At 40.9% G+C, this 25,700-nt stretch overlaps 1 protein-coding gene across 1 annotated transcript in view; it reads right to left on the minus strand.

Moving 5' to 3' along the window:
• The window catches only part of FLT3 (fms related receptor tyrosine kinase 3), a 75,820-nt gene extending 51,018 nt beyond the window's left edge, over nucleotides 1–24,802 (minus strand). The window contains exon 1 of the mRNA XM_079902862.1: nucleotides 24,428–24,802. Coding sequence (XP_079758988.1) covers nucleotides 24,428–24,470 — 43 coding nt within the window. The 5' untranslated portion in view covers nucleotides 24,471–24,802. The remainder of the gene's footprint in view (nucleotides 1–24,427) is intronic.
• Between the last annotated feature and the right edge of the window lie 898 nt (nucleotides 24,803–25,700).

Consider the following 25,700-nt stretch of genomic DNA (forward strand, 5'->3'; position numbering starts at 1 on the left):
CCACAACTACTGAGCCTGCGCTCTAGAGCCCGTGAGCCCCAACTATTGAGTCCACGTGCCACAACTACTGAAGCCCACGCACCTAGAGCCCGTGGTCCGCACCAAGAGAAGCCACCACAATGAGAAGCCCGCGCACCGCAACAAAGAGTAGCCCCCGCTCACCACAACTAGAGAAAGCCCGCGCGCAGCAGCAATGAAGACCCAACGCAGCCAAAAATAAAAATAAATATTTTTTTAAGAAAAATGTAATCAAGGGAAAGTGGCCAACAGGAAAGTGTGTAGGAAATATAATTTCATAAAAGGTAAGTCTTACTATCAATCAGGAGTGGAGGTCCTTAGAGCAGTGTTTTCCAAGGGAACTTTCTGCATGATGGAAATATTCCTTAGCGCTGTTCAAGAGGGTGGTCCTTAGCTGCATTTAGCATTAAGCATTTGAAGTGAGGCTAGTGCAGCTGAGGAACTGATTATTTGTATACCAGCCATTTTTTTTCTTCTTTATGGTTTCCTGGTGCATATAAACATTATGTTTACACTATATTGTAGTCTGCTAAGTGTGCAATAGCATTATACCTAAGAAAACAATGTACGTACCTTAATCAAAAAATACACTCTTAAAAAAAAAATACACTCTTAAAAAAAAATACACTCTTGCTAAAAAATGCTAACCATCATCTGAGCCTTCAGTGAATTGTAGTAGTCACATCAAAGATCACTGATCACAGACCACCATATCAAATATAATAATAATTTAAATAATTATTGAATAATTGAAATATTGTGAGAATTACCAATATGTGACACAGAGACACAAAGTAAGCAAATACTTTTGGAAAAATGGCGCCGACGGACTCACTCGAGGCAGGGTTTTCACAACACTTCAGTTTATAAAAAATGCAATATCTGTGAAGCACAATATAGCAAAATGAGTAAAACAAGGTGCGCCTATTATCAGCAGTTCATTCCCTTTAGTTGCTGGGGAGTAGAGTCTATTATATAGATACAACGCAACATTTCAATTCATCCACCTGTTGATAGAATTTGGATTGTTTCTACTTTGGGCATCTTACAAATATAGTTGCTATGAACATTGGTATAAAAGTCGTGGTTTGGATGTATGAGTTCAGATTCCTTGAATAAATACCAAGGAGTGGCATACCTCGCTCCTGTGGGAGGTGTCTGTGTCACTTTTTAAGTAAGTACCAACCGTTCTCCAAAGAGGGTGTATCACTTTATATTCCTATTGGAGTGTATGAGAATTAGCTGTACCATGTCCTCACCAATGCTTGGTAGGATGAGAATTTTTAATTTTAGCCATTCCAAGAGGCATATTATGTCTCATCATGGTTTTAATTTGCATTTGCATCCTTTCAGATGCTTGTATGACATCCTATATATTCTTTGGTAGTATGTCTGTTGCATCTTTTGCCTTTTAAAATTGGGTTGTTTATCTTCTTATTATTGAGTTTTGAGAGGCGCCCCCCCCAGTTTTATTGAGATATTGTTGATATATAACACTGTATTAGTTTCAGGTGTACAACATCACAATTAGATATATGTATTTATTGTAATACGAGTACCACGATAAGTTCAGTTAACATCCATCAGCTCACACAGTTACTAAAGTTTTTTCCTGTGATGAGAACTTTGAAGATCTACTCTCAAGATGTGGATGGACCTAGAGTCTGTCATACAGAGTGAAGTAAGCCAGAAAGAGAAAAACAAATATCATATATTAATGCATATATGTGGAATCTAGAAAAACGGTACAGATGAACCTATTTGAGGGGCAGGAATAGAGACGTAGATGTAGAGAATGGACATGTGGACACAGTGGGCAAGGGGAGGGTGGGATGAATTGGGAGATTAGGAGTGATATAAATACACTACCATTTGTGAAATAGATAGCTAGCAGGAACATGCTATAAAGCACAGGAAGATTAGGTCGGTGCTCAGTGACGACCTAGATGGGGGGGATGGGGGGAGGGTGGGAGGGAGGTCCAAGAGGGAGGGGATATATGTATACATAGAGCTGATTCACTTCATTGTACAGCAGAAACTAACACAACATTGTAAAGCAGTTATACTCCAATAAAAGAATAAATAAACAAATAAATAATTAAATAAAGGTCTCTCTTAGCAACTTTCAAATATATAATAGAGTCCAGGTAGCCCCCACTTTTTGAAAGTTCACTTTACGCCACTTCACTTTTACAAAAGACCTGCATTAGCACCTGTTTTCACTAACTGAAAGAAATCTGAAGAGGATTTTTGCTTTTATGAAAAAAGGTGAAAAGCAAAAATAGCATCAGAGTTTGTTCGGTAGCGAGCTCTCATAGGGGTGGCTTGAACCCCAAGCAAGGAGAGTGGAACTGCCAAGCTCTTTCCCCAGAAACTACACTCAGCATCTCACCATCAAGCCATCATAGCTTTGTACTGTGTCTGTGAGCATCTGTGCTTTATCTCCATTTATTCTGTGTATCTGTTTGCAAGATGTGTCCCTAAGTTAATAGCTTCTTCACTTTACACAATCTGAGCTCGCAAAAGGTTTCACAGGAATGCTCTATTTTCAGATAGTGGGGGAACCTGTATTGGTAACTATAGTCACCATCTTGGACATTACATCCCCAGAACTTATTTATGTTATAACTGGAAGTCTGTACCTCCTGACCACCTTCACTCATTTCTCCCACTCCCTACCCCCACCTCTGGCAAACACCAGTCTCTTCTCTGTTTCTGAGTTTGGTTTTTTTTTTTTTTTTTTCAGATTCCACATATAAGTGAGATTATACAGAATTTGCCTGACTTATTTCACTCAACATAATGCCCTGAAAGGGCATTCATGTTGTCACAAATGGCAGGATTTATTTCTTTTCTATGGTTGAATAATATTGTATATATACAGTTGACCCTTGGACAACGTGGGTTTGAACTACACAGGTCCACTTACACATGGATTTTGTTCAATAAATATTTGGAAAAATTTTGGGAGATTTGTGACAATTTGAAAAACCTCGCAGACGGACTGCATAGCCTAAAAATACTGAAAAATAAGAAAAACTTAGGTATGTCATGAATGCATAAAATATATGGGGGCTCATCGGGAATCGGGCACACCAACTTGGGTTCAGCAACAGATCTATGATCGGGACTGCCCGTACCCGTAAAGCTGCTAACTAGCCTTGAAGGGAAAAGACAAACACAAGCTGTCTTTTGGTTGTACAAGGAGGTCTGGACAATGAGTAACTTTTTCTGGATTGGTTTCATCGATGCTTTGTCCCTGAAGACAAAAAGTACCTTGCCCATAAGGGACAGCCTTGGGTTCTTTTGATACTGGGCAACACCCCTAGCCACCCAGAGCCCCATGAGTTCAACACTGAAGGCGCTGAAGTAGTCTACTTGCCCCCAAATATCTAATTCAGCCTCTAGACTGGGGGGTCATAAGGACCCTTAAGGCTCATTACACACAGTACTCTATGGAAAGGATCGTCAACGCTATGGAAGAGAACACCAACAGAGAGAACATCATGAAAGTCTGGAAAGATTGCACCACTGAAAATGCCATCATTGTTAGAGAAAAAGCCGTGAAAGCCATCAAGCCTGAAACAATAAATTCCTGCTAGAGAAAACTGTGTCTAGATGTTGTGTGTCTGACTTTACAACAGAGCCAACCGAGGAAATCATGAAAGAGATGTGGACATGGCAAATGAGGTGGGAGGTGAAGGGTTTTAAGATATGGATCTTGGAGAAAGTCAAGAGCTAATAGGCACCATGCCCGAGGAATTCCCAGAAGAGGATCTGATGGAGACGAGCGCTTCCAACCAGAGCCGCACGATGAGGTAGAAGACACAGAAGAAGCAGTGACAGAAACCAAATTGACACGGAACAATCTGGCAGGAGAGTTCCAGTTATTCAGCACTGCTTTTGACTTCTTTTATGACATGGATCCTTCTATGATACAAGCACTGAAACTAAAGCAAATGGTGGAAGAAGGGTTGGCACCATATAGAAACATTTTTAGAGACAAGAAGCAAAAATGTCAGAGATAAATTACGATGTATTTCTGTAAAATTACACCAAGGGTGCCTACCTCTCCCGGCTCTGCTACTCCTGAGACAGCAAGACCAACCTCTCCTCCTCTCTCTCCTCCTCAGCCTACTCAACGTGAAGACGACAAGGATGAAGACCTTGATGATGATCTGCTTCTACTTAACAAAGAGTAAATCATCATCGTGTCCTACAGTTAATAAACTTATCTCCTGTGTATGTGTGTATCTTCGTGTGAAAATCTAACTGTATGAGATGTTTTTGTGTCACCATCATCATCATCACCTACGTATTCATCATGTAGACCAGTGGTCCCCAACCTTTTTGGCACTAGGGACCAGTTTCGTGGAAGACAATTTCGTGGAAGACATGGACCACGGGCAGGGAGGGGGAGGGATGGTTGAGGGATAATTTGAGCACATTACATTTATTGTACATTACATTGCAATATATAATGAAATAATTATACAACTCATCATAATGCAGAATGAGTGGGAGCCCTGAGCTTGTTTTCACTTGCCATTCACTGATAGGGTTTCGATATGAGTCTGCAAGCAATTGTTTATTATGGTCTCTGTGCAGTCAAACCTCTCTGCTAACGAGAATCTGTATCTGCAGCAGCTCCCCAGCGCTAGCATCACCGCCTCAGCTCCACCTCAGATCATCAGGCATTAGATTCTCAGAAGGAGCGAGCAACCTAGATTCCTCGCAGGCACAGTTCACAGTAGGGTTTGGGTTGCCGCTCCTACGATAATCTAATGCTGCTGCCTATTTGACAGGAGGTGGAGCTCAGGCAGTAATGCGAGCTATGGGGAGCGGCTGTAAATACAGATGAAGCTTCGCTCCCTTGCCCGCCACTCACTTCCTCTGTGCAGCCCAGGGTTGAGGACCCCTGGTGTAGACCATTGTGTGCAAGACTTGTATTGAAGTGGATAGCCTATCCTTATGTAGGCATAAGGTGAGTGATATTTAATATAAAATTAATAATGTTTAGTTTTCTTACTGTTTTATAATTTTGCTTTCAAAGCATTACATTACCATACTGTATGCCTCTCTACTGTAATTGGAGAAATTGCATATCAGTCTGTCACCACAGGTAAGTGGTTTTGTAAAAAAATAACAATTTTTGCGATATTGTATTACGAACATGACTGTAATGCTGTATGCCATAACATTTTTATACCGATTCATTCATTAATATATAGGCTAGGGAGTTCCCTGGTGGAGCAGTAGTTAAGACGCCATGCTCCCAATGCATGGTGTCTGGGTTCGATACCTGGTCAGGGAACTAGATCCCACATGCATGCCACAACTAAGAGTTTGCATGCCACAACTAAGGAGCCGGTGAGACGCAACTAAGGAGCCCGCCTGCTGCAACTAAGACCCAGTGCAGCCAAATAAATATTTTTAAAAATTATAAAAGTATATATATAAACAGACTAGGCTAACATGAAGAGCAATCATATCACTTAACACTAAGCTATCATAACGCAGTCATATTGTTGCTTCTTCATTATCAGTGCAGGAATCGTTATAAGTAAATACGAATTTCTTTTTCATTATTATTTTGGCTCACCACACAGTTTGCAGGATCTTAGTTCCCTGACCAGGGATTGAACTCAGGCCCACGGCAGTGACAGCACCAAGTCCTAACCACTGGACTGCCAGGGACTTTCCCATCTTTTCATTTTTGATGTGTAGTGTTAGTAATACATATAACACCTACAGTGTTTTGTAACATGTAAGACAATATTGATGTAGGTGCTGACAGATGATTCATCATGTAAACAGGCAATGGAAACTTACAGCACTGTTAAATACAGTATAGTACCGTAAATGTATTTTATTTTACTTATAATTTTCTTAATAGCATTTTCTTTATGCTAAGTTTACTTTAAGAATACCATGTGTAATACATATAACATACAAAAGATGTCTTAATGAACTGTTTATGTTATCAGTAAGGCTTCTGGTTAACAGTAGGCTATTAGCAGTTAAGTTTTGGGGGAGACAAAAGTTAGACTCGGATTTTCAACCGCACATGGAGTCGGCGCCCCTAACCTCCACGTTGTTCAAAGGTCAACTGTATACACCATATTTTCTTTATTCAGTCATCCATCAATGGACACTTAAGTTGTTTCCATGTCTTGGTTACTGTAAATAATGCTGCAATAAACATGGGGCTGAAGACATCTCTTTGAGATACTGATTTTGTTTCCTTCAGATATACACCCAGAAGTAGAATTCCTGGATTATATGGTACTGTTATTTTTAATTTTTTGAGGAACCTCTATACTGATTTCCATAGTAGCCATACCGTTTTATATTCCCTTCAACAGTGCACAAGGATTCCCTTTTGTCCACATCCTCACCAACACTCATTATCTTTTGTCTTTTTAATGACAGTCATTCTAACAGGTGTGAGGTAATACCTCATTGTGGTTGGTTTTTTTTTTTTTTTTTGGCCATGCGGCATGCAGGATCCTAGTTCCCCAACCAGGGATTGAACCTGCGCCCTTGGCAGTGAAAGTGTGGCGTCCTAACCACTGGATGGCCAGCAAATTCCCTCATTATGGGTTTGATTTACATTTCACTAATGATTAGTGATGTTGAGCGCCTTTCATCTACCTGTTGGTCATTTGAGGGTCTTCTAAAAAAAACGTCTGTCCACTTCCTCTGCCCATTTTTTAACCAGACTAGCTGGGTCTTTTTTTGCTATTGAGTTGTATGAGTTCTTTATATATGTTGGATACATGATTTGTGAATATTTCCTCCTATTCCATAGGTCACCTTTTCATTTTGTTGATAGCTTCCTTGGCTGTGCAAAAGCTTTCAGTGTGATGTGGTCCTATTTAGTGTCTTTTATGTGTCATACAAATTTTAGGGTTTTTTTTTTTCTATTTCTGTGAAAAGTGCCATTTGAATTTTGATAGAGATTGCCTTGAATCTATATATTGCTTTAAATGATATGGACATTTTAACAATATTAATTCTGCCAATCCATGAAGACATAAATTCTTTCCATTTATTTGTATCTTAGTCATTTTCTTTCATCAATGTCTTATACTTTTCAGTGTAGAGATTTTTCTCCTCCTCGGTTATTTATTCCTAGGTATTTTATTCTTTATGATGCAATTGTAAGTGGGATTGTTTTCTTTTTCTGACAGTTTGTTGTTAGAACCACATAGATTCTAACAACCACAGAATAGAACCACAACTGATTTTTTTATATTGATTTTGTATCCTACAACTTTACTGAATTTGTTGATTAGTTCTAACAGGTTTTTGGTGGAGTCTTTACAGTTTTCTATCTATAATATCATGTTATATGCAAATAGAGTCAGGTTTACTCCTTTCTTTCTGATTTGGATGTCTTTTATTTACTTTTCTTGCCTCATTGCTCTGGCTAGGACTTCCAGTACTATGTTGAATAAAGGTAGCAAAAGTGGGCATCCTTGTCTTGTTCCTGATCTTAGAGGAGAAGCATTCAGCTTTCACCATTGAGTATGATGTTAGCTGTGAACTTTTAATATATGGCCTTATTATGTTGAGGTACATTCCCTCTATACCCGCTTTGTTGAGAGTTTTTGTCATAAGTGGATGTTGAATTTTATCAAATGCTTTTTCTGCATCTCTTGAGAGGATCATGTAATTTTTATCCTTCATTTTGTTAATGTGGTGTATCATATTGACTGATTTGCAGATGGTGAGCCATCCTTGCATTTGTGGAATAAAACCCACTTGATGATGGTATATGATCCTTTTCATGTATTGTTGAATTTAGATTGCTAACATTTCCTTGAGGATTTTTGCATCTATGTTCAGGGATATTGGCCTGTAATTTTCTTTTCTTGTCGTGTCCTTTTCTGGTTTTGGTGTTAGGGTAATGCTGACCTCATAAGATGAGTTTGGAAGTGTTCCCAGCTCTTCTATTTTTTAGAAGAGTTTGAGAGGATTGAAACAATTCTCCTTTAAATGTTTGTTAGAATTCATCAGTGAAGTCATCTGCTCCTGGATTTTCTCTGGGAGCTTTATTTTTTTTTTTTACTGATTCAATCTCCTTACTAGTAATTCTGTTCAAATTTTCTGTTTCTTCATGATTTGGTCTTGGTAGGTTGTATGTTCTTAGAAGTTTATTCATTTATTCTAGGCTGTCCATTTGGTTGGTATATAATTGTTCATAGTAGAGACATACCTTGTTTTATTGCACTTTGCTTTATTGTGCTTCACAGATGTTGCATTTTTAATAAGGGTGTGGCAACCCTGCCTTGAGCAAGTCTATCACAGCCATTTTTTCCAACGGCGTCTGCTCACTTCATGTCTTTGTGTCACATTTTGGTAATTCTCACAATATTTCAAACTTTTTTGTTATTATTAATTTGTTATGATGATCTGTGATCACTGATTTTTTTTTTTTTTTTTGTGGTACGCGGGCCTCTCACTGTTGTGGCGTCTCCCGCCGCGGAGCACAGGCTCCAGACCCGCAGGCTCAGCGGCCATGGCTCACGGGCCCAGCCGCTCCGCGGTATGTGGGATCCTCCCGGACCGGGGCACGAACCCGTGTCCCCTGCTTCCGGCAGGCGGACTCTCAACCACTGCGCCACCAGGGAAGCCCTGTTTAGTACTTTCTTAAACTCTCTCTCTCTCCATGCAAATTCTTACTTTATTCATGCATTGTTTTCCTGACCTCAGTGAGCATCTTTATGACCATTATTTTGAACTCTTTACAGGTAAATCACTTATCTCCATTTCACTGGGGTTTGTTTCTGGAGTTTTATCTTGTTCTTCTGTTTGGAACACACTCCTTTCTTTCTTCATTTCCCCTAATTCTCCATGTTGGTTTCTGTGAATTAGATAAAACAGCATATCCTCCCAGTATTCACAGAGTGGTCTCTTGTAGAAGATAAATCTTATCTTTCAGCCCAGGCTTAGCTCTTGGTTGTCTCTCAAATTGCCTTCTTTGTGCTTATTGTCTCCCAGTAGTGAGGGGGTACCATGACTTGTCAGTGTACCAAAGGGGAGGATCTCAGTCAGCACCTAGATGCACAGCGATGGGAAGCTGGATGTTCAGGCAGTGGCAAGCAGACCTCTTTCAGGGAGAGAATGGGAGCTAGTGTTTCTGTCTGCTCTCTCTGCACTGAGCCATAAGGGATAGCCAGTTAATAACTGTTTCTTTGTTTGCTACGGTCCAGCGGGGCCCACAAATGCAAGACCTGCTGGCCACCAGATCAAGGGGGTGTATCCTCTGCATGGCAGTCACAAAGGCCAGGGTTCTGATATGTGCAAAAGCTCCTTTCAGAGAGATATCAGAGGGGGGACGTGTAGATGGTGCTTCCAGCCTCCCCAGTCTCAGGCAGAATTGCAGTCAGTTCCTAGATGTATGTTAAATTAGGAGTCTGACCCTCAGGTTGAAAGTAGGCCTCTTTAAAAACAAACAACCCAATCAAAAAATGGGAGAAGACTTAAATAGACATTTCTCCAAAGAAGACATACAGATGGCCAACAGGCACATGAAAATATGCTCAACATTGCTAATTATTAGAGAAATGCAAATCAAAACCACAATGAGGTATTACCTCACACTAGTCAGAATGGCCATCATCAAAGAGTCTACAAATAATAAATGCTGGAGAGGGTGAGGAGAAAAGGGAACCCTCTTGCACTGTTGGTGGGAATGTAAATTGATACAGCCACTATGGAGAACAGTATGGAGGTTCCTTAAAAAACTAAAAACAGAGGGAATTCCCTGGTGGTCCAGTGGTTAGGACTCCATGTTTCCACTGCCGGGGGGCCTGGGTTCTATCCCTGGTCAAGGAGCTAAGATCCCGCAAACTGAGTGGAGCAGCTAAAAAAAAAAACAACTTAAAAATACAGCTACCATACGATCCAGCTATCCCACTCCTGGGCACATATCTGGACAAAACTATAATTCAAAAAGATACATGCACCCCAATGTTCATAGCAGCACTATTCACAACAGCCAAGACATGGAAGCAACCTAAGTGTCCACTGACAGATGAGTGGATAAAGAAGACGTGGTACGTATATACAATGGACTATTTCTCAGCCATAAAGAAGAATGAAATAATGCCATTTGCAACAACATGGATGGACCTAGAGATTATCATACTAAGTGAAGTAAGTCAGAGAAAGACAAATATCATATGATATGACTTATATGTGGAATCTAAAAGTATGATACAAATGAACTTATTTACAAAACAGAAACAGACTCACAGACATAGAAAACAAACTCACGGTTACCAAAGGGGAAGGAGGGGCACGGATACATTAGGAGCTTGGGATTAACAGATATATACTACTATATATAAAACAGATAAATGACAAGGTCCTACTGTATAGTAGAGGGAACTGCATTCATTACCTTGCAATAACCTATAATGGAAAAAAATTTGAAAAAGAATATGTATATACTTACAGGTATAACTGAATCACTTTGCTGTACACTAGAAACTAATACAACATTGTAAACCAACTATATACTTCAATAAAATTTTTTTTTAAAAAAACAGGCCTCTTTAAGGAAGAAACTGGGAGAAGGACGTTTATGTCTGTTACCTCGGCCCAGAGCCTCAGGTATAGTCAAAATGAGTCCTTGCAAACCTTTACAAACTGTTTCTTTGTTTGCTAGATTCTGGTGGGTCTCATGGACATAAGCCCCACTGGCTTCAGAGCCAGGTGTTTTGGGGGCCTGTCCCTCAGATGGAAGTCCTAATAGTAGGAACACTAGATGCCGGGTCCAAACCCTTCGCTCCTCAGGGAGAAAATTAAAGTTGTGAGTTCCTTACCAACTGCATGTTGCTGTGCTGGGGGCTGGACTTATGGCAAGATTGTGTCTCAGTCTTTTCTATCCATTTCAATTTTTTTTTTTTTTCTCATTTGCCTGATGTGTAAGAGTTGCTTAGCTGGTTTCCGGATTTCCTTCAGAAGGAACTGTTCCATGTGTAGCCGTAGATTTGGTGTGTCCATGGCAGGAGGTGAGTTCAGGAGCTTCCTTCACAGTCATCGTCGAGTTTTTAAAAAATGTATATTCTGGATACAAGTCCTTCATCAGATAGGTAATTGACAAATATTTGCTACGAACCTGTGACACGTCTTTTGAAGACCTGAAACTCGATCTTGAAGATGTCCAATGTATCAGTTTTTCTTTTATGGATTATGCTTTTGGTTTTGTAACTAAAAAAATCCTGGTCCAATATAAGGTTAGAAAGATTTTCCCCTAGGAGTTTTACACTTTTAGGTTTTACATGTAGGTTTTTACATTTACATTTTAGTTTTAAATTTAGGTCTGTGATCCATTTTGAGTAAACTTTTTATATGGTATGATACATGAATCAAAGTTGTTCATATGACTGTATCTGCAAATGAGTATCTAATTGTTTCAGCACCATATAGTGAAAGATTATGATTTCTCCATTGAATTGCCTCTAAACTTCCATCAAAAATAAATTGATCGCATATTTCTGATTTATTGCTGGAATTCCTATACTTTTCCACTGATCTATTTGTCTATCTTGGGGCCAATTCCGCATTGTCTTTTTTTTTTTTTTCTTTTTTTTTTTTCGCAGTCTTATTATTGCTTTATAATAAACCCTGAAATCAAGTATTATTAATATTCAAACTTTGTTCTTTTTTTCAAAGTTGTTTTGGGTATTCTAGGCCTCTTTCATTTCCATATGAATTTTAGAATAAGCTTGTCAATTTCTGCAAAAAGTTCTGCAGGGATTTTGACAGGAATTGTATCGAATCATTAGATTGATTTGGGCAAAACTGCCATTTTAGCAATATTGAGTCATACCGTACATAAACATTGTATATATCCTTTATTTAGGGCTCCTTTAATTTCTCTTAGCAACGTTTTGGAGTTTTCAGCGTACAGATCTTGTCTATCTTTATCCCTATTTCATATTTTTGTGCTGTTTTATATTTTTCACTTCAATTTCTGATTGTTACAGAAGCACAATTTATTTTTCTACACTAAACCTGTAACACGCAAACTTACAGAATTTGTTTATTAGTTATCGTTACTTTTTTGTAGGTTCCATAGGATTTTATATGTATATGATTAATGTCACCTGCAAATAGACAGTTTTACGTCTACCTTTCCAATATGGATGCCTTTTCCTTGCCTTATTACACTGGCTACAATCTCCAGTACAATGTTGAAAAGAGGTAGTAAGAATCGATATTCTTGCCTTATTTCTAATCTTAGGATAAAATACTTAGTCATTTGATGTTAAGTATGATGTTAGCTAAGTGTTTTTCATAGATACCTTTACTTAGTTTGAGGAGAATCATTTCTATTCCTAGTTTGCTGGGAAATTTTATCAGGAAGGGATGTTAAATTTTGTCAATTTTGTCAAAATTTTGTTAAATTTTGTCAAAGGCTTCTTCTGTATCTATTGAGATAATCATACAGGTTTGTTTTTGTTTTTTAATGGCTTTTTTTTTATTCTGTGAATATGGTGAACTACATTGATTCATTTGCAAATATTAACCAACCTTGACTTCCTGGAATAAACACTGATTAGACATGATATATTATCTTTTGTATATACTGTTTTTTTGGTTTTTTCTGCAGTACGCGGGCCTCTCACCATTGTGGGCAAAGGCTCAGCGGCCATGGCTCATGGGCCCAGCCGCCCTGCAGCATGTGGGATCTTCCCGGACCGGGGCACAAACCCGTGTCCCCTGCATCAGCAGGCAGACTCTCAACCGCTGCGCCAGCAGGGAAGCCCATGTATACACTGTTGAATTCAATTTGCTAAAGTGTTGCTAAGAATTTTCGCATTTATTTTCATGGCAATTATTGGTCTGCAGGTTTTTTTGCTTGTAATGTCTTTTTCTGGTTTTGGTATCAAAGTAAAGCTGGCCTCATAGAATGTGTTGAGAAGTATTATCTTCTCTTCAATTTTCTGGAAGAATCTGTGCAGTATTGGTATTATTTCCTCTTTAAATACTTGGTAGATTCCCCAGTGAAGTAATCCAGTAATTTTCATTGTGGGAATATTTTAACCACAAATTCAATTTATTAACAGACATAGCATTATTTAGGTTATCAATTTTTCCTGGATAGCTTTGGTAGTATGTGTCTTGCAAGGAATTTTTTCCATTAAACGTTAAGTTGTCGAAGTATAAAGTTGTTAATAATATTTCCATATTATCCTTTGAATATCTATAGATTCTGTAGTGGTGTTGCCTCTCTTACTCCTGCTATTAGAAATTTGTGTCCTTTTTCCCTCTGATCGATTTGGCTAGAGAGGTTTAGCAATTTTATTGATATTTTATTGCTCTTGGCTGCACTGATTTTCTCCCTTTTTCTCTATTTAATTGATTTTCACTCTGATCATGTGTGCTTCCTTTGTTTCTTACATGATTTTTTTTTTTTTTGGTTGTACCACACGCTAAGAGGAATCTTAGTTCCCCAACCAAGGATCGAACCCATGCCCCCTGCAGTGGTAGCACAGATTCTTAACCACTGGACTGCCAGGGAAGTCCCTTACATGGGGTTTAACTTGTTCTTTTTCCCCTCTTGCTTGTGCTTAGATTTGAGATCACTGATTTGAGATCTTTATTCTTTTCTAGTAATTTATAGCAATATAATTTAATGCTGCTAATCATTTAATAACTAATAATTTAATGCAATACATTTCCTCTTAAGTACTCCTTTAGAGACATCCCACAAATTCTGATAAATTGCATTTCATTTAGTTCAATATACATTTTCACTTATCTTTTGTTCTCTTCTTTGACTCATGTATTATTTAGAAATGCGTTATTTAGTTTCCAAATATTTAAGGATTTTCCATTTATCTTTGTTATTAATTTCTAATTTAATACCATTTGTATGTCTTGAATCTTTTAAAATTTATGGGGACTTCCCTGGTGGCACAGTGGTTAAGAATCTGCCTGCCAATGCAGGGGACACAGGTTCGAGCCCTGGTCCGGGAAGATCCCACATGCCACGGAGCAACTAAGCTCATGCACCACAACTACTGAGCCTGACCTCTAGAGTCTGTGAGCCACAACTACTGAGCCCGTGTGCCACAACTACTGAAGCCCGCGTGCCTAGAGCCCTTGCTCCACTGCAATGAGAAGCCCCGCACCGCAACAAAGAGTAGCCCCCGCTTGCCGCAACTAGAGAAAAAGCTTGTGTGCAGCAACGAAGACTCAATACAGCCCAAAATAAAAATAAATAAATTAATTAATTTTTAAAAATAAAAATAAATAAATAAAGGAATAAAATTTATGGAAGCTTGTTTTATGGTCTAAATTGATGTGTATTGCATGCAACTGAAAAGAACCTATATTCAGCTGTTAAGTATTCTTTAAAGAAAATTCTTTAAAGAAAATTAGGTCAAGTTGGTTGATACTGTTGTTCAAGGCTTCTACATCTTAATGCTTTATTTCTCTTTCTTCTATCGATTATTGAAGGAGTGTAGAACTCTCTGAATTTAATTATGGATTTGTTCATTTCTCCTTGCAATTCAATCAAATTTTGATCCATGTATTTTCAAGCTCTGTTATTAGATACATAAATGTTTAGGATTTTTATGTCCTCTTGATAAATCAAGCCTTATAGCATTATGAAATGACTTTCCGTCCCTAGTAATATTCTTTGCTCTGAAATATACTGTCTAGCATTTTAGCTTCTCCAGTTTTCTTTTGATTAGTGTTAGCATATGCAATTTTTTCCCCTGTCCTTCCACTTTTAACCTATTTGTGTCTTCCTATCCAAGTCTGGTTTCATTTAAGAACATTATAGTTGGGTCTTGCTTTTTTTTTTTGTTTCTTTTTAATAAAATCTGACTACCTCTGCCTTTTAATTGTGATATGTAGATTACTTAATGACATTATTGATACGCTTAGGTTTAAATCTACCATATTATTCTTTGTTTTCTATTTGTCCATCTGTTCTTTTTTCCCCTTTTCCTGTTTTTCTGCCTCCTTTGGGAAGAATTGAGTATTTTTTATGGTTCCACATCATCTCCTTTCTGGGATCATCACCTATAATGCTTTGCTTTTTTTATTGTAGTAGCTGCTTTGAGGTTTAGAGTATATGTCTTTATCTTAACGTAGTCTACTTCTAACTGCTCTTATATCACCTCATATATGGTATCAGAATACAATAGTATCAGTATATACTTACAATAGTACATTTCCATTTCATCCCTCTTTAGGCTTTGTGCTATTGCTGTCATACAGCGTACTTCCACATAAGTTTTAAACCCCCCCAAAATCACTGATATTATTTTTGCTGTAAGTAATCAATTATCTTAACAATTTAAACATTTTTTTAAAGTCTTCTATTTTACTCCCTTTGGGTGGTCAAATATACATGTAATTAGAGTTCTTGGAGAGAATGGGGGAAAGGAGGACAGAAGAAAATATTTGATGAAATAATGGAGAAAATTCTTTCTACATCTGATGCAAATGATAGAAGCCCAACAAAACCCAAGTGCATGAACCAGGAAGAAAACTACAAAAGGTACATTATAATCAAGTTATTGAAAGCCAATGATAAAGAGAAAATCTTTTTTTTTTATCGTTGCTAGTAATGACACGTGTTCTTAATCATGTATATCCTGAATCACTTTTTCATCACAACACACATAACTGTCCCATTGTATACGTGTAATGTTTCGTATTACACAAGGTATCAGGCTTGTTGAATATTTGCCAACAAAAGGATTTTTTGGCTGAGAAGGAATCCAGACAAGAATGAGAGGTCACTAGTACTTTAAAGACAAAATTGAATGTGCCAACCAACTTTAAAAAAATCAACCTCTTTTAGAGAACCTATAGTATTTTGTCATAGCAAGTAGCCACTTTCAACAAAGCCCCTATTTGGGACTCATTAAAGAAAGTCTTCATGCTCCTTTTTGCTATTGTCTGGGAAAATCTTAAATGCATCCAGAGAAAACAGATACATTCATACGGCAGACTTACATGTATGTTTGACCAACTGAAGTCCTCATGTAGCTCGTTGATTCTCTGTTCATTTTACTTTGACTATTTTCTCTGTTCATTTTGGATAGTTTCTATTGCTGTGTCTTCAAGTTCACCAATCTTTTCTTCTGCAGTATCTAATCTATTAACCCCAACCAGTATAATTTTAGTTTTTACCTCTGGAAGTTTAATTTGTGTGATTTTTTTCGTATTTGCTATTTCCCTACTTAACACGTACAAGCTTTCCTCTAGCTTCAGGAACACAAGGAATATAGTTATAACAACTATTTTAATGTTCTTGTCTAGTAATTCTATATTCTATGCCATTTATGGGTCTCCTTTGGATATTTGAGTTTTCTCCTTATTATGGGTTGAATTTTTATCTTTTGTTTGTCTGTTAATTTGTAACAAGATGCCAGACATTGTGAATTTTACCTGCTGTCGGATATTTCTGTGTTCTGCTAAATATTCTTGAACTTTTTTCTGAGATGTAGTTAAGTTCACTGTAAACACTTGATCCCTTCAAGTCTTGCTTTTAAGCTTGGTTAGGTGAGACCAGAGCAGTGTTTAGTATAGAGCTAATATTTCTCCACTAGTGGACTTCATCAAAACTAATAACTTCTGTTCTTCAAAGGACACAGTTAAAAAAATGAAAAGACAAGCCACAGGATGGGAGAAAATATTTTCAAAACAAACAACCTGATAAAAAACAGGCAAAAGACTTTAGGAGACACTTCATCACACAAAACATAGCATGGCAATTAAGCACACAAAAAGGTGATCAACATCATTAGGGAAATGCAAATTTAAACCACAATGACATGTTGCTACACCTGTTAGAGATGTTCAAAAACAAAACCAAAAAAACTGACCATACCAAGTTACGACAATGATTTTGAGCAACTGTACATGCACTTTGAAAAGCTAGCACCTTCTCGTATAGCTGAATATTCACTTAGCATACATTCCAGTGATGCAACACCACTCCTAAGATATGTACCCAAGAGAAATGAAAACCTATGCTCACACCAAGACTTATGTTCAAATATTTATAGCGGCTTTTTTCATAATGGCCAGAAACTAGAAGCAAACTCATGAACTTCAGCTGGTTAGTGGATAAACAAACTTTGCACATCCATACCATGGAATACTACACAGCAATAGAAAGGAAAAAGGATCCGATATACATAACAACATGGATTAATCTCAAATAATTACACTATGTGAAAGAAACAGACTCAAAAGTCTATATATACTGTAAAATCCCACTTACATGACATTCTGGAAAATTTGGGGAAAATGATAGGGACAAAAAAAGAGATAACTAGTTGCCGGGGTTGGGGATGGGCATCAGGGTTGACTACAAAGGGGCATAAGGGCAGTTCTGGGGGAAATGGAAATGTTCTCTGTCTTGATAGTGGTGGTAGTTATGTGACTGTATGCGTTGGTTAAACTCATAGAGCCATACAGTAAAAAGGGTAAAGTTTGTTACATGAAAAGTATACCTCAATAAATCTGACTTTTTAAAAAGCCAGAGGAAGAATTTGCCCCCATTGATATGAAGGCTCTTTCTGAGAATCCGTTCCAAAACCCTGGTAGCACTTCCCAGAGTCTCGTTCCAAACATATCCTGAGCAATGAGGACAACTTCATTTGTTTGTTTGTTTTATTTTCTTGTCACACCGCGCAGCATGCGGAACTTCCCTGACCAGGGATCGAACCCGTGCTCCCTGCAGTGGAAGCCTGGAGTCTTAACCACTGGCCCACCAGGGAAGTCCAAGGACAACTTTAGAATCGGAAGAGAGCTCCTGAGGGGTGGTAGGGGGATAAGTGGAGAAAGAAATTTGGCACCCATCTAAAATAAAATTTTAGGTAAAAGTAAAGTCTACTCCACTGAAAAAGTGATGGTTTTAGACATTATAAAACAAATCAGAGAATGTCAGGACACCTCACTGTCAAATCCTCCAAGTCAAGTCTGCTGTGAGGCAGAGAACCGGGTAAGACTTGAAGATCTGAGTTCCAAGTCCAGCTTTGAGTTACCTGCTGTGATAACCCTGGATTTCAGCAAGTCGTTTAACCTCTTTGGGCCCCACTTTCCTCACTTGGTAAAAGAGGGCAGCAGACCGGATGGTATAATGAATATATCTGGTCTTAGTCCTGATTCCACAAAGCTCCTAAAAATCCTTGGAATTCCCTGAGGGATAGGAGTGTCTGTTGTTAATCATAAGGGACCCCTTCTGGGCACTCCAGAGTTTATGCTAACAAGGCAGTTTAGGGTGGGGCCCCTCTGTAGCCTCAGGATGGGGCTGGTCACAAGAAAGATCCAGAGATTGTGTGTTCTTCCTTAGACCTGGGGAGCTCTCATCCTTGCCAGTCAGTCTATGCTCTTTCTCTGTAAATTCCCATGATTTTAACCACAGTCTATTTGCTCAGGAGTTCCACATTCATACCTCCTGTGTGTATGGCTGTATGTCTGGGTGGCCCCCAGGAACCTTACTCTCAGACTGAACTCCCTGTTTTCCTTCCTAAACCTACTCCCTCCCCACCCCCACCCCGACAGTGCCAGCACACCCACTGTCACCAAGTCCAGAAACCCAGAAGTCATTTTCGACTCCTCCCTCCCCACTACTTCCCATCATCCAGGCAGCTGCCAAACCTTGACGTTTTAACCTCCTGATAATCCCCAAATCTCTCCGCAGCTCTGCATCTCTATTACCATTGCCCTAATTCCAGTCCTTGTTTGTCTCTGGCCTGGACTACTGCCAACAGCTTCCTAGCTGCCATGTTCCCTGCCATGTTCCTGTCTGCCTGACACGCATCCTTGACACAGACCCCAAAAATGTCGTTCTAAAATACACATCGAGCATCTCCCTCAAACCCGTCGACAAACTACAGCACTGGTCCTTACCATTTGAATCACGAATCCCACTGAAAAATCTGATGAAAGCAATTAACCTTCACACACACATACACACACACCCCGTGAAGGATGCAACGGACCCCCTGAATTCCATCCAGAGACTCTTGGACCACATGATAATATCCAAGTCCTTTATCACATCACTAAAACACTCCTTACACATCACACACGGAGCCTCTGGTAACCCTGAATTTTTTTTTAAGAAAGCTACCCATTGAACAGGCTTCAATTTTCTAAGTCACAACTTATTTTTTTTAATATTTACTTATTTATTTATTTATCTTTGGCTGCATTGGGTCTTCGTTGCTGCGCACGGGCTTTCTCTAGTTGTGGCGAGCGGGGGCTACTCTTCGTTGCGGTGCGTGGGCTTCTCATTGCGGTGGCTTCCCTTGTTGCGGAGCACGGGCTCTAGGAGCGCGGGCTCAGTAGTTGTGGCTCACGGGCTTAGTTGCTCCGCGGCATGTGGGATCTTCCCGGACCAGGGATTGAACCCGTGTCCCCTGCACTGGCAGGCAGATTCTCAACCACTGCGCCACCAGGGAAGACCCTCACAACTTTTTAAATGAGGGTTCCCCTATCCTCAGACATTGTGCCTCAGTAACCAGGATGGAATTACAGTTTCCGTCTACCCTGTGTTAATCACCTCTGTACCATTTTCCTCACTGTCCTATTTGCCTGGAATGTCCTGATCCTCCCCTTTCCCTATCAAGTCTTACCTTTCTAATCAAGGGTCTGGCCTCACCTCCTGTTGGAGGTCTTGCCTTATTTTCTCAGTCTGCATTAGAGGCTCAGCCTCGGTGCTTATTTCTAAAATTACTCTGCGATTTTCCTTTTACATGCCTTTTCCTTTTACATGCCTACCCTTTCCCACCAACGCCCCTAACATTAGACCGAGCAGGAACCAGGACTGTCTGGCACCTACTGGACTACACGGTGCTCCCAAGGGTCTAAGAAGGCAAGGAGGAAAATCCCGTGACTCTAAATCCTGACTCTTTCTTCTGCAAAGCACCTGCCTAACCAGGGAAGCAGCTGCACTTTACAGGTATTATCTGATGAAGGAGTCAGACACTGCTTATCTCCTTTTCTCAGATGAGGAACTTAAGTGTAGAGGCATTCCCTGTCAGAATAAAGAATTCATGTTTCCTAACTGTGTAGCTAGTCCTGACACATTCATCTGCATCACTTCCAAGAACTGAATCCCTCACATTGGGAACATCGTAACTCAAATAGCAAAGCAGTTGAAGACTGAATTCCGTGGATATCTTCAAATCAAAACACAATGGTTTAAAGAAATGATGACAATAGCCTGTTTTAAAGTAGACTGTAAATAATTTTATGGACGTTTCTTGGCTACCAATTGACTTACAATGACAGCAGTGAAAAAATATTTTTACTGTTTAACCTAAAAAATAACAATAGTTCCTCTTTTAGGATCTTATGCAATTCCTCTAGCCACAAAAGAACACTGTGTGTGTACTTTATATTATTTTTAACTTTCCTCTCCATGTGTTGGGACCCATCGAACAGAATTGCGTGATTCCAACTAACGACCATCAGAGTTCTACAAAGAGTTCCAGCCACAGGGGTAATTCAATCACTTATGTGTAAAGCTCACAGACCCCCAAAAGACAGAAAAACCTTTGGCCACACAACCATGGCTACCTAACTAAGAAGTAGCTAAGGCTTTTTTAGCAATCTTGATGGAAAAATACTAAGATCACAAAGTCATCTGATGAAAACCAAAAGCTCTATTCAGGCAAACCATCTCCTGTGAGATTCACAAGACTTTGCTATTTCAGAGTGAATAAAGGAGGGAGCATAGTGGCGAGACCAAGCTCAGCAAATTACAAAGCAGGCCAAGCGAATTTTCAGCCCCTCAATTTCCCCTCTGCAAATTCTTATTCCTGTCCTCTCCAATATCCCTTTCAAAATCAAGAAAAATGATAAGATACCATACTTTTGAGATTATTTGCTTTTTTGCCCAAATCAGAATCTTGACCCAAAGATTAAGGCAATATCTGGCGGCTACTTGGGGATCCAGCAAGATAGCAATCTTGAACACTGACTGGTAAGGGCTCTTGTCACATTGCTTTGTGAGTTTCATTAGAGAATGACCAGCTGAGGGGAATAAAAAGAATTGTGGAGAAAGTCATGAAGCTGAGCTCTCCCGTGGACTTCTCAGCTGAGCAGGGATACTCCCTGGGGAGTAAAATGCAGTCCACAAATTTGTTCCAAGAACCATTTGGAAAATTACTTCTTCCTAGGACCTAAAAAAAAAAAGGGGGGGCCATGTTGCACCCTGGAACAACCCATTTGTTTTATTTTAAATGGAAGAGCCGTTGCTTTCCCACAACCGTTGAACACAGTACATCCATGTTTAAGTAGTTTTAGGGGACGACAGCCCTGGGATTCCTGTTGTGACCTGGTCAAAGCTTCCTTCGCTGAAGCATGCTGTTTTCCATCCACAGATATTTAGCGATCACGATAAACGTGTTGGAAGGTTTAACTCACTGAAAGCAAGCTCTGTGCTGAAATGTGTTCTTGGGGAAAGGCGATGACCACGCATGTTTAAAATAGAACGGACTTAACTATTTATATGTAAGTTCTCCCCTCCCCATCTCTTTCATCTTTGTACCCCCACGCGCCTAGCACTGAAATAGGTATTCAATAAAAGTTAGTCAAATAAAAAAATTCTTTCTCATGCAGGCTTCCTCTTCTTCTTTCTTAAGTCTTCCCTGGAATATAAGTCAGTCTTCCTCCCCCACAATTAATATCTCGTCATTACCTGACTTTTTTCAGTCAAACAACAGGAGACGTCAATAACACCACCAACAAAATCTTTACTGATAACTGAGAATTAATGAAACTGTCTTTTTAGTTATAAAAAGTAGAGCCAAGTAGTTCATAATTAAACCTAAGAGGATAATTTACTACAGATCCACGTGAAGTACCCAAGAAGAAATGAATGGCCAAATCTAAATTTGTGTGATGGTAACAATTAGAACCAAGACTTTTAGGATCGAAGGGGACCTTAACACCAGGTCACCAAGTCCGGTGTCCCATCCAATTCAAACCAATCTTTGCATAGCATCCCTTCCCTCCCCCTCCTCCTGAATCGGTCCCCTGTAGGCTACCAGCTCACAAGAAGGCAAATAGTAAGACAAGCAGCAAGGGCAAAGGATGCCAACTAAAATGTGTAGGTCAAAGCTCTGAATGGAATTTTCTGACACTAATGAGAGAAACAGTTGTCAGTTACTGAAACACTGAAATCCTCCTCCCAGCCACGATCAGCACAGAATGCAGCTAAGGCCATGGAGAGCATGTGTCCATTCTTTAAATACTACTTAGAACACCTCATCATTATTTATGAAAGGTAGAGCTTACAATATAAGGGAAATGGGGATGGCGTCCAAAAATTCAAGGAATGTAAAGCTTTTAAACATTTAAAGTCCTCACTTTTAAGCTTCTCACTTTGTGTTTCTTCATTCAAGAAAATCTGTAATAGCAAGGATTGGCAAAGATGTGAAGAACCGGAGCTCCCATACACTGCTAGTGGGAATGTAAATTGGTAAAACCACTTTGGAAAACTGTTTGACAGTACCTACCAAAACGGACATATGCCTTCCCTTATAATCTAGGAATTAGACCTGAGGGTATCAAAGAGAAATGGGTGTTTCTGTCCCCCCAAAACATGTAAAAGAATATTCACAGCTGTGTTGCGTTTCATTACACAAAATTGGAGACAATCAAAATGTTCTTCAACAACAATGGATAATTAAATTGTATAATCTATTCATACTAAGGAATAGCACCTAGCAATGGGAAAAACAACAACACTGCTAAGAACAAGGTTGGATCTCATAATCACAACGTTGAGTGAAAAAAGCTGGACATTAAAAAAAAACATAATGATTTGGTTTACACGAAGTTCAAAAAACAGGCAAAACCATGGTATCAGAAGTCAGAATAGTGGCTACCTTTGGGGGGTATAATCTGAGAGGGGGCGGAGTTAGAAGTGCTCTGTGTCTTGATCGGATGATTACGCGGTTACACAAACACTAATGGAGTTGTGCTATTAAGATGTGTGCATATTTGCTCTATGTGAATTATACCTAATTTAGAATAATCTGGAGAGAGATGTAGGAATTTCTGAGATTGTCCCTAAATATAAAAGAATTCAATGCAGCTTAACTATAGTTTCATGTACTGATGTTTATACTTTCCGAAAGCCTTTGTATGCTGCTGAAAAATCCACTTACTGCTAATGTTATACATAACAGAAAGCTAACTTTTTGTAACAGACTCTGAAAAACATATTGTACCATACATTTGAAATGTACATATTTCCCAATTAACAAAGATGTTTAGGAAATGCAAGATGTTTTTCCACTCTTTTCCCCCTTCTGTTACATTTTTTAAATCTATAATTCTGAATTATTTGAAACAAAATCTATTGGAAATAATTCCTGCACGTCCATACTGCAAATATTTTATGAACCACAGAGGATTCAAGAAAGACTGCGAGAATTTTGGGGCTGGAGGAGTCCCAGCCAGACTCCTTCACTGGACAGAGCACAATGCCGGGGCCAGGGACAGTGAGGGCTGGTCCCCCAAGGCTGCAGAACTAGGACCGGGACCTAGAGCCTCCCTGGCTCCCAAGACTCTGTCTCCTTCACCCTCAACGCAAATCAACCCTCTCGTTTTTTCCAAATAGATGAACTGGATCTAAAGGGTGGTTTGTTTTTTTTTTCCAGTAACAACTGTGCTACCCAGAATATTTGGGAACAGTCAGCTGAGTCCTTGAAAAGCCCCTTGGGGTTTAATGCCGGGATAAAAATCGAGTACAGGAGGAGGGGGTAGCTAGTATTTTAAGATGTAAACCCCGTTTGCATAATATTTCCAAAGTAACTATTCATTGATCCAACCGACATTCGGCGGGTAGGGGGTCGTTACCCGAGATGACTCGCTTTGGGGGAGAACGCGGGCGCATCTTCCCATCAGAGTTCACTCCCTAAATCAAAACCTCAAAAGAAGAGTTAAAGACGGCACCCAGGAGTCTACGGTAGCCGGGGTCGGTGCAGGCGAGGTCCCGGACCCCGGCGCCCAGCTCGGGGCCGCAGACTCGGGCTGCCGGCCCACTACCCGGGCGCGCGGGCCGAGCGGGCAGCCAGAGAGGCGGGCGGGGCGGCCGCAGCCCCGGGCAGCGTTTCGGCGAGGCCGCCTGCGGGGTCGCGGCCGCCGGTGGGTACCGCGGCCCGAGTCGGAGCGGCGACGCGAGAGGAGGGGGAGGAGGACGCGGGGTGGGCCAGGCCGGGGCCGCGGGCGGGTTCTGGGCGAGCCTGGAGGGCGCGAAAGAGGGGAGGGGCGCGGGAGCGAGGGAAGGAGCGGGGCGGGGAGGCGCGCGGCGGCGGGGACGGAGGAGGCGCGCGCCCGGTCCCCGCGCGGGGTGGGGGCCGGGGGCCGCGGGGGCTCGAGCGGGCGAGCGGGGCCTTACCGAGCAGCGGCAGCCGGCCGCCGAGGCGCGCCAACGCCGGCATGGCCTCCCGAGCCCGGGGTCCCCAGGCCGCGCCGGCGCAGCCCTGCGATGCCGCCCTCAGCGGCGCGCCCCGCGCTGCAGGTGGCTCGCTTAAGGATGCGCGTCACCGACCGCAAATTCCCTCGGACTGGTGCAAAGTAGACGGGGGGGAGGATCCCTCTCCCCACCGGCAGGGGCTGTGCCGGGGCGCCGGTGCCTGGCGCAGCGCTGCGGCCGAGCCCACGTGCCCACCGTGGTCCGCAGCCCGAGCTCCGCGGCGCCCGGGGCCCCCCGACTGTGGCGGGGGAGACTGGGCGCGGTTCCGCCAGGGAAGTCGCAGGAGCTCCGCGGCTCCGGCTGGGGAGGAGGCACGGCCAGAGCTGCCTGACCCCCGGGCGTCCCGGAACCCTCTGGTTCGGGTCCCGGAGCGTGGGGACTCTTCAGGGAGCCAGCCACTCGCGCGCGGGGGCCTTTGAGGCCGCAGGATGGGAGCTACATCCGCGCCACACGCGGACGCCTCTGGCTGGCGCGCAGGCGAGCAGAGGGTCGGGGTCCACGCCCGGTGGATCCTAACTGCGGACCGATTTTCTTTGTCTCCCCCTCCATCTCCTAGGATGCCCAGGACGCTGTCCACAGCGGCAGCGAGAAAAACAGGCTCGGTTTCAATGTCAACCAAGGCAATCACGGAGGCTAAAAACCAGCCATAGAAACAAAAGCAGAACACACAGTGCATCCCAGGGGATGTTTTGAATTAACCATCCCGTAATTCTTGTTCTTCATCACATAATATTTCAAGTTGAAATTATTTTCATGGCAATAATTTGAAGATTGGAAAGCCATGGATGCCGGCTCTGATTCTTCCCTTAACCAGCCCTTGACCTTCCCAAGCACTTGTTCTCTCAGAGTCCCAGTTTACTCACCTGTAAGTGAGCGCAGTAGACCACATGGTTTATAATGTGTCTCCAGGTTCTAGGAATTCCATGCTTTTAATTATTTTAATCATGTTCTAATCAAGCGAGGTAATTGACTGCACGTTCTCGGCCGTACAATCCTTTTCCTCAGCTGTAGTCTAGAGTAGGATAATTTTCTCCCCTAGAGCATAACAGAAACTTTAAAAGTGGTGTAGCCACTATGGAAAACAATGTGACAATTTCTCCAAAAATTAAAAATAGAATTACCATATGATCCAGCAATTGCACTTCTGGGTATATACCCAAAAGAATTGAAAGCAGGTTAATGAAACGATATCTGT

The sequence above is a fragment of the Stenella coeruleoalba genome, assembly GCF_951394435.1.
Source record: "Stenella coeruleoalba genome assembly, chromosome: 18".
Lineage (NCBI taxonomy): Eukaryota > Metazoa > Chordata > Mammalia > Artiodactyla > Delphinidae > Stenella > Stenella coeruleoalba.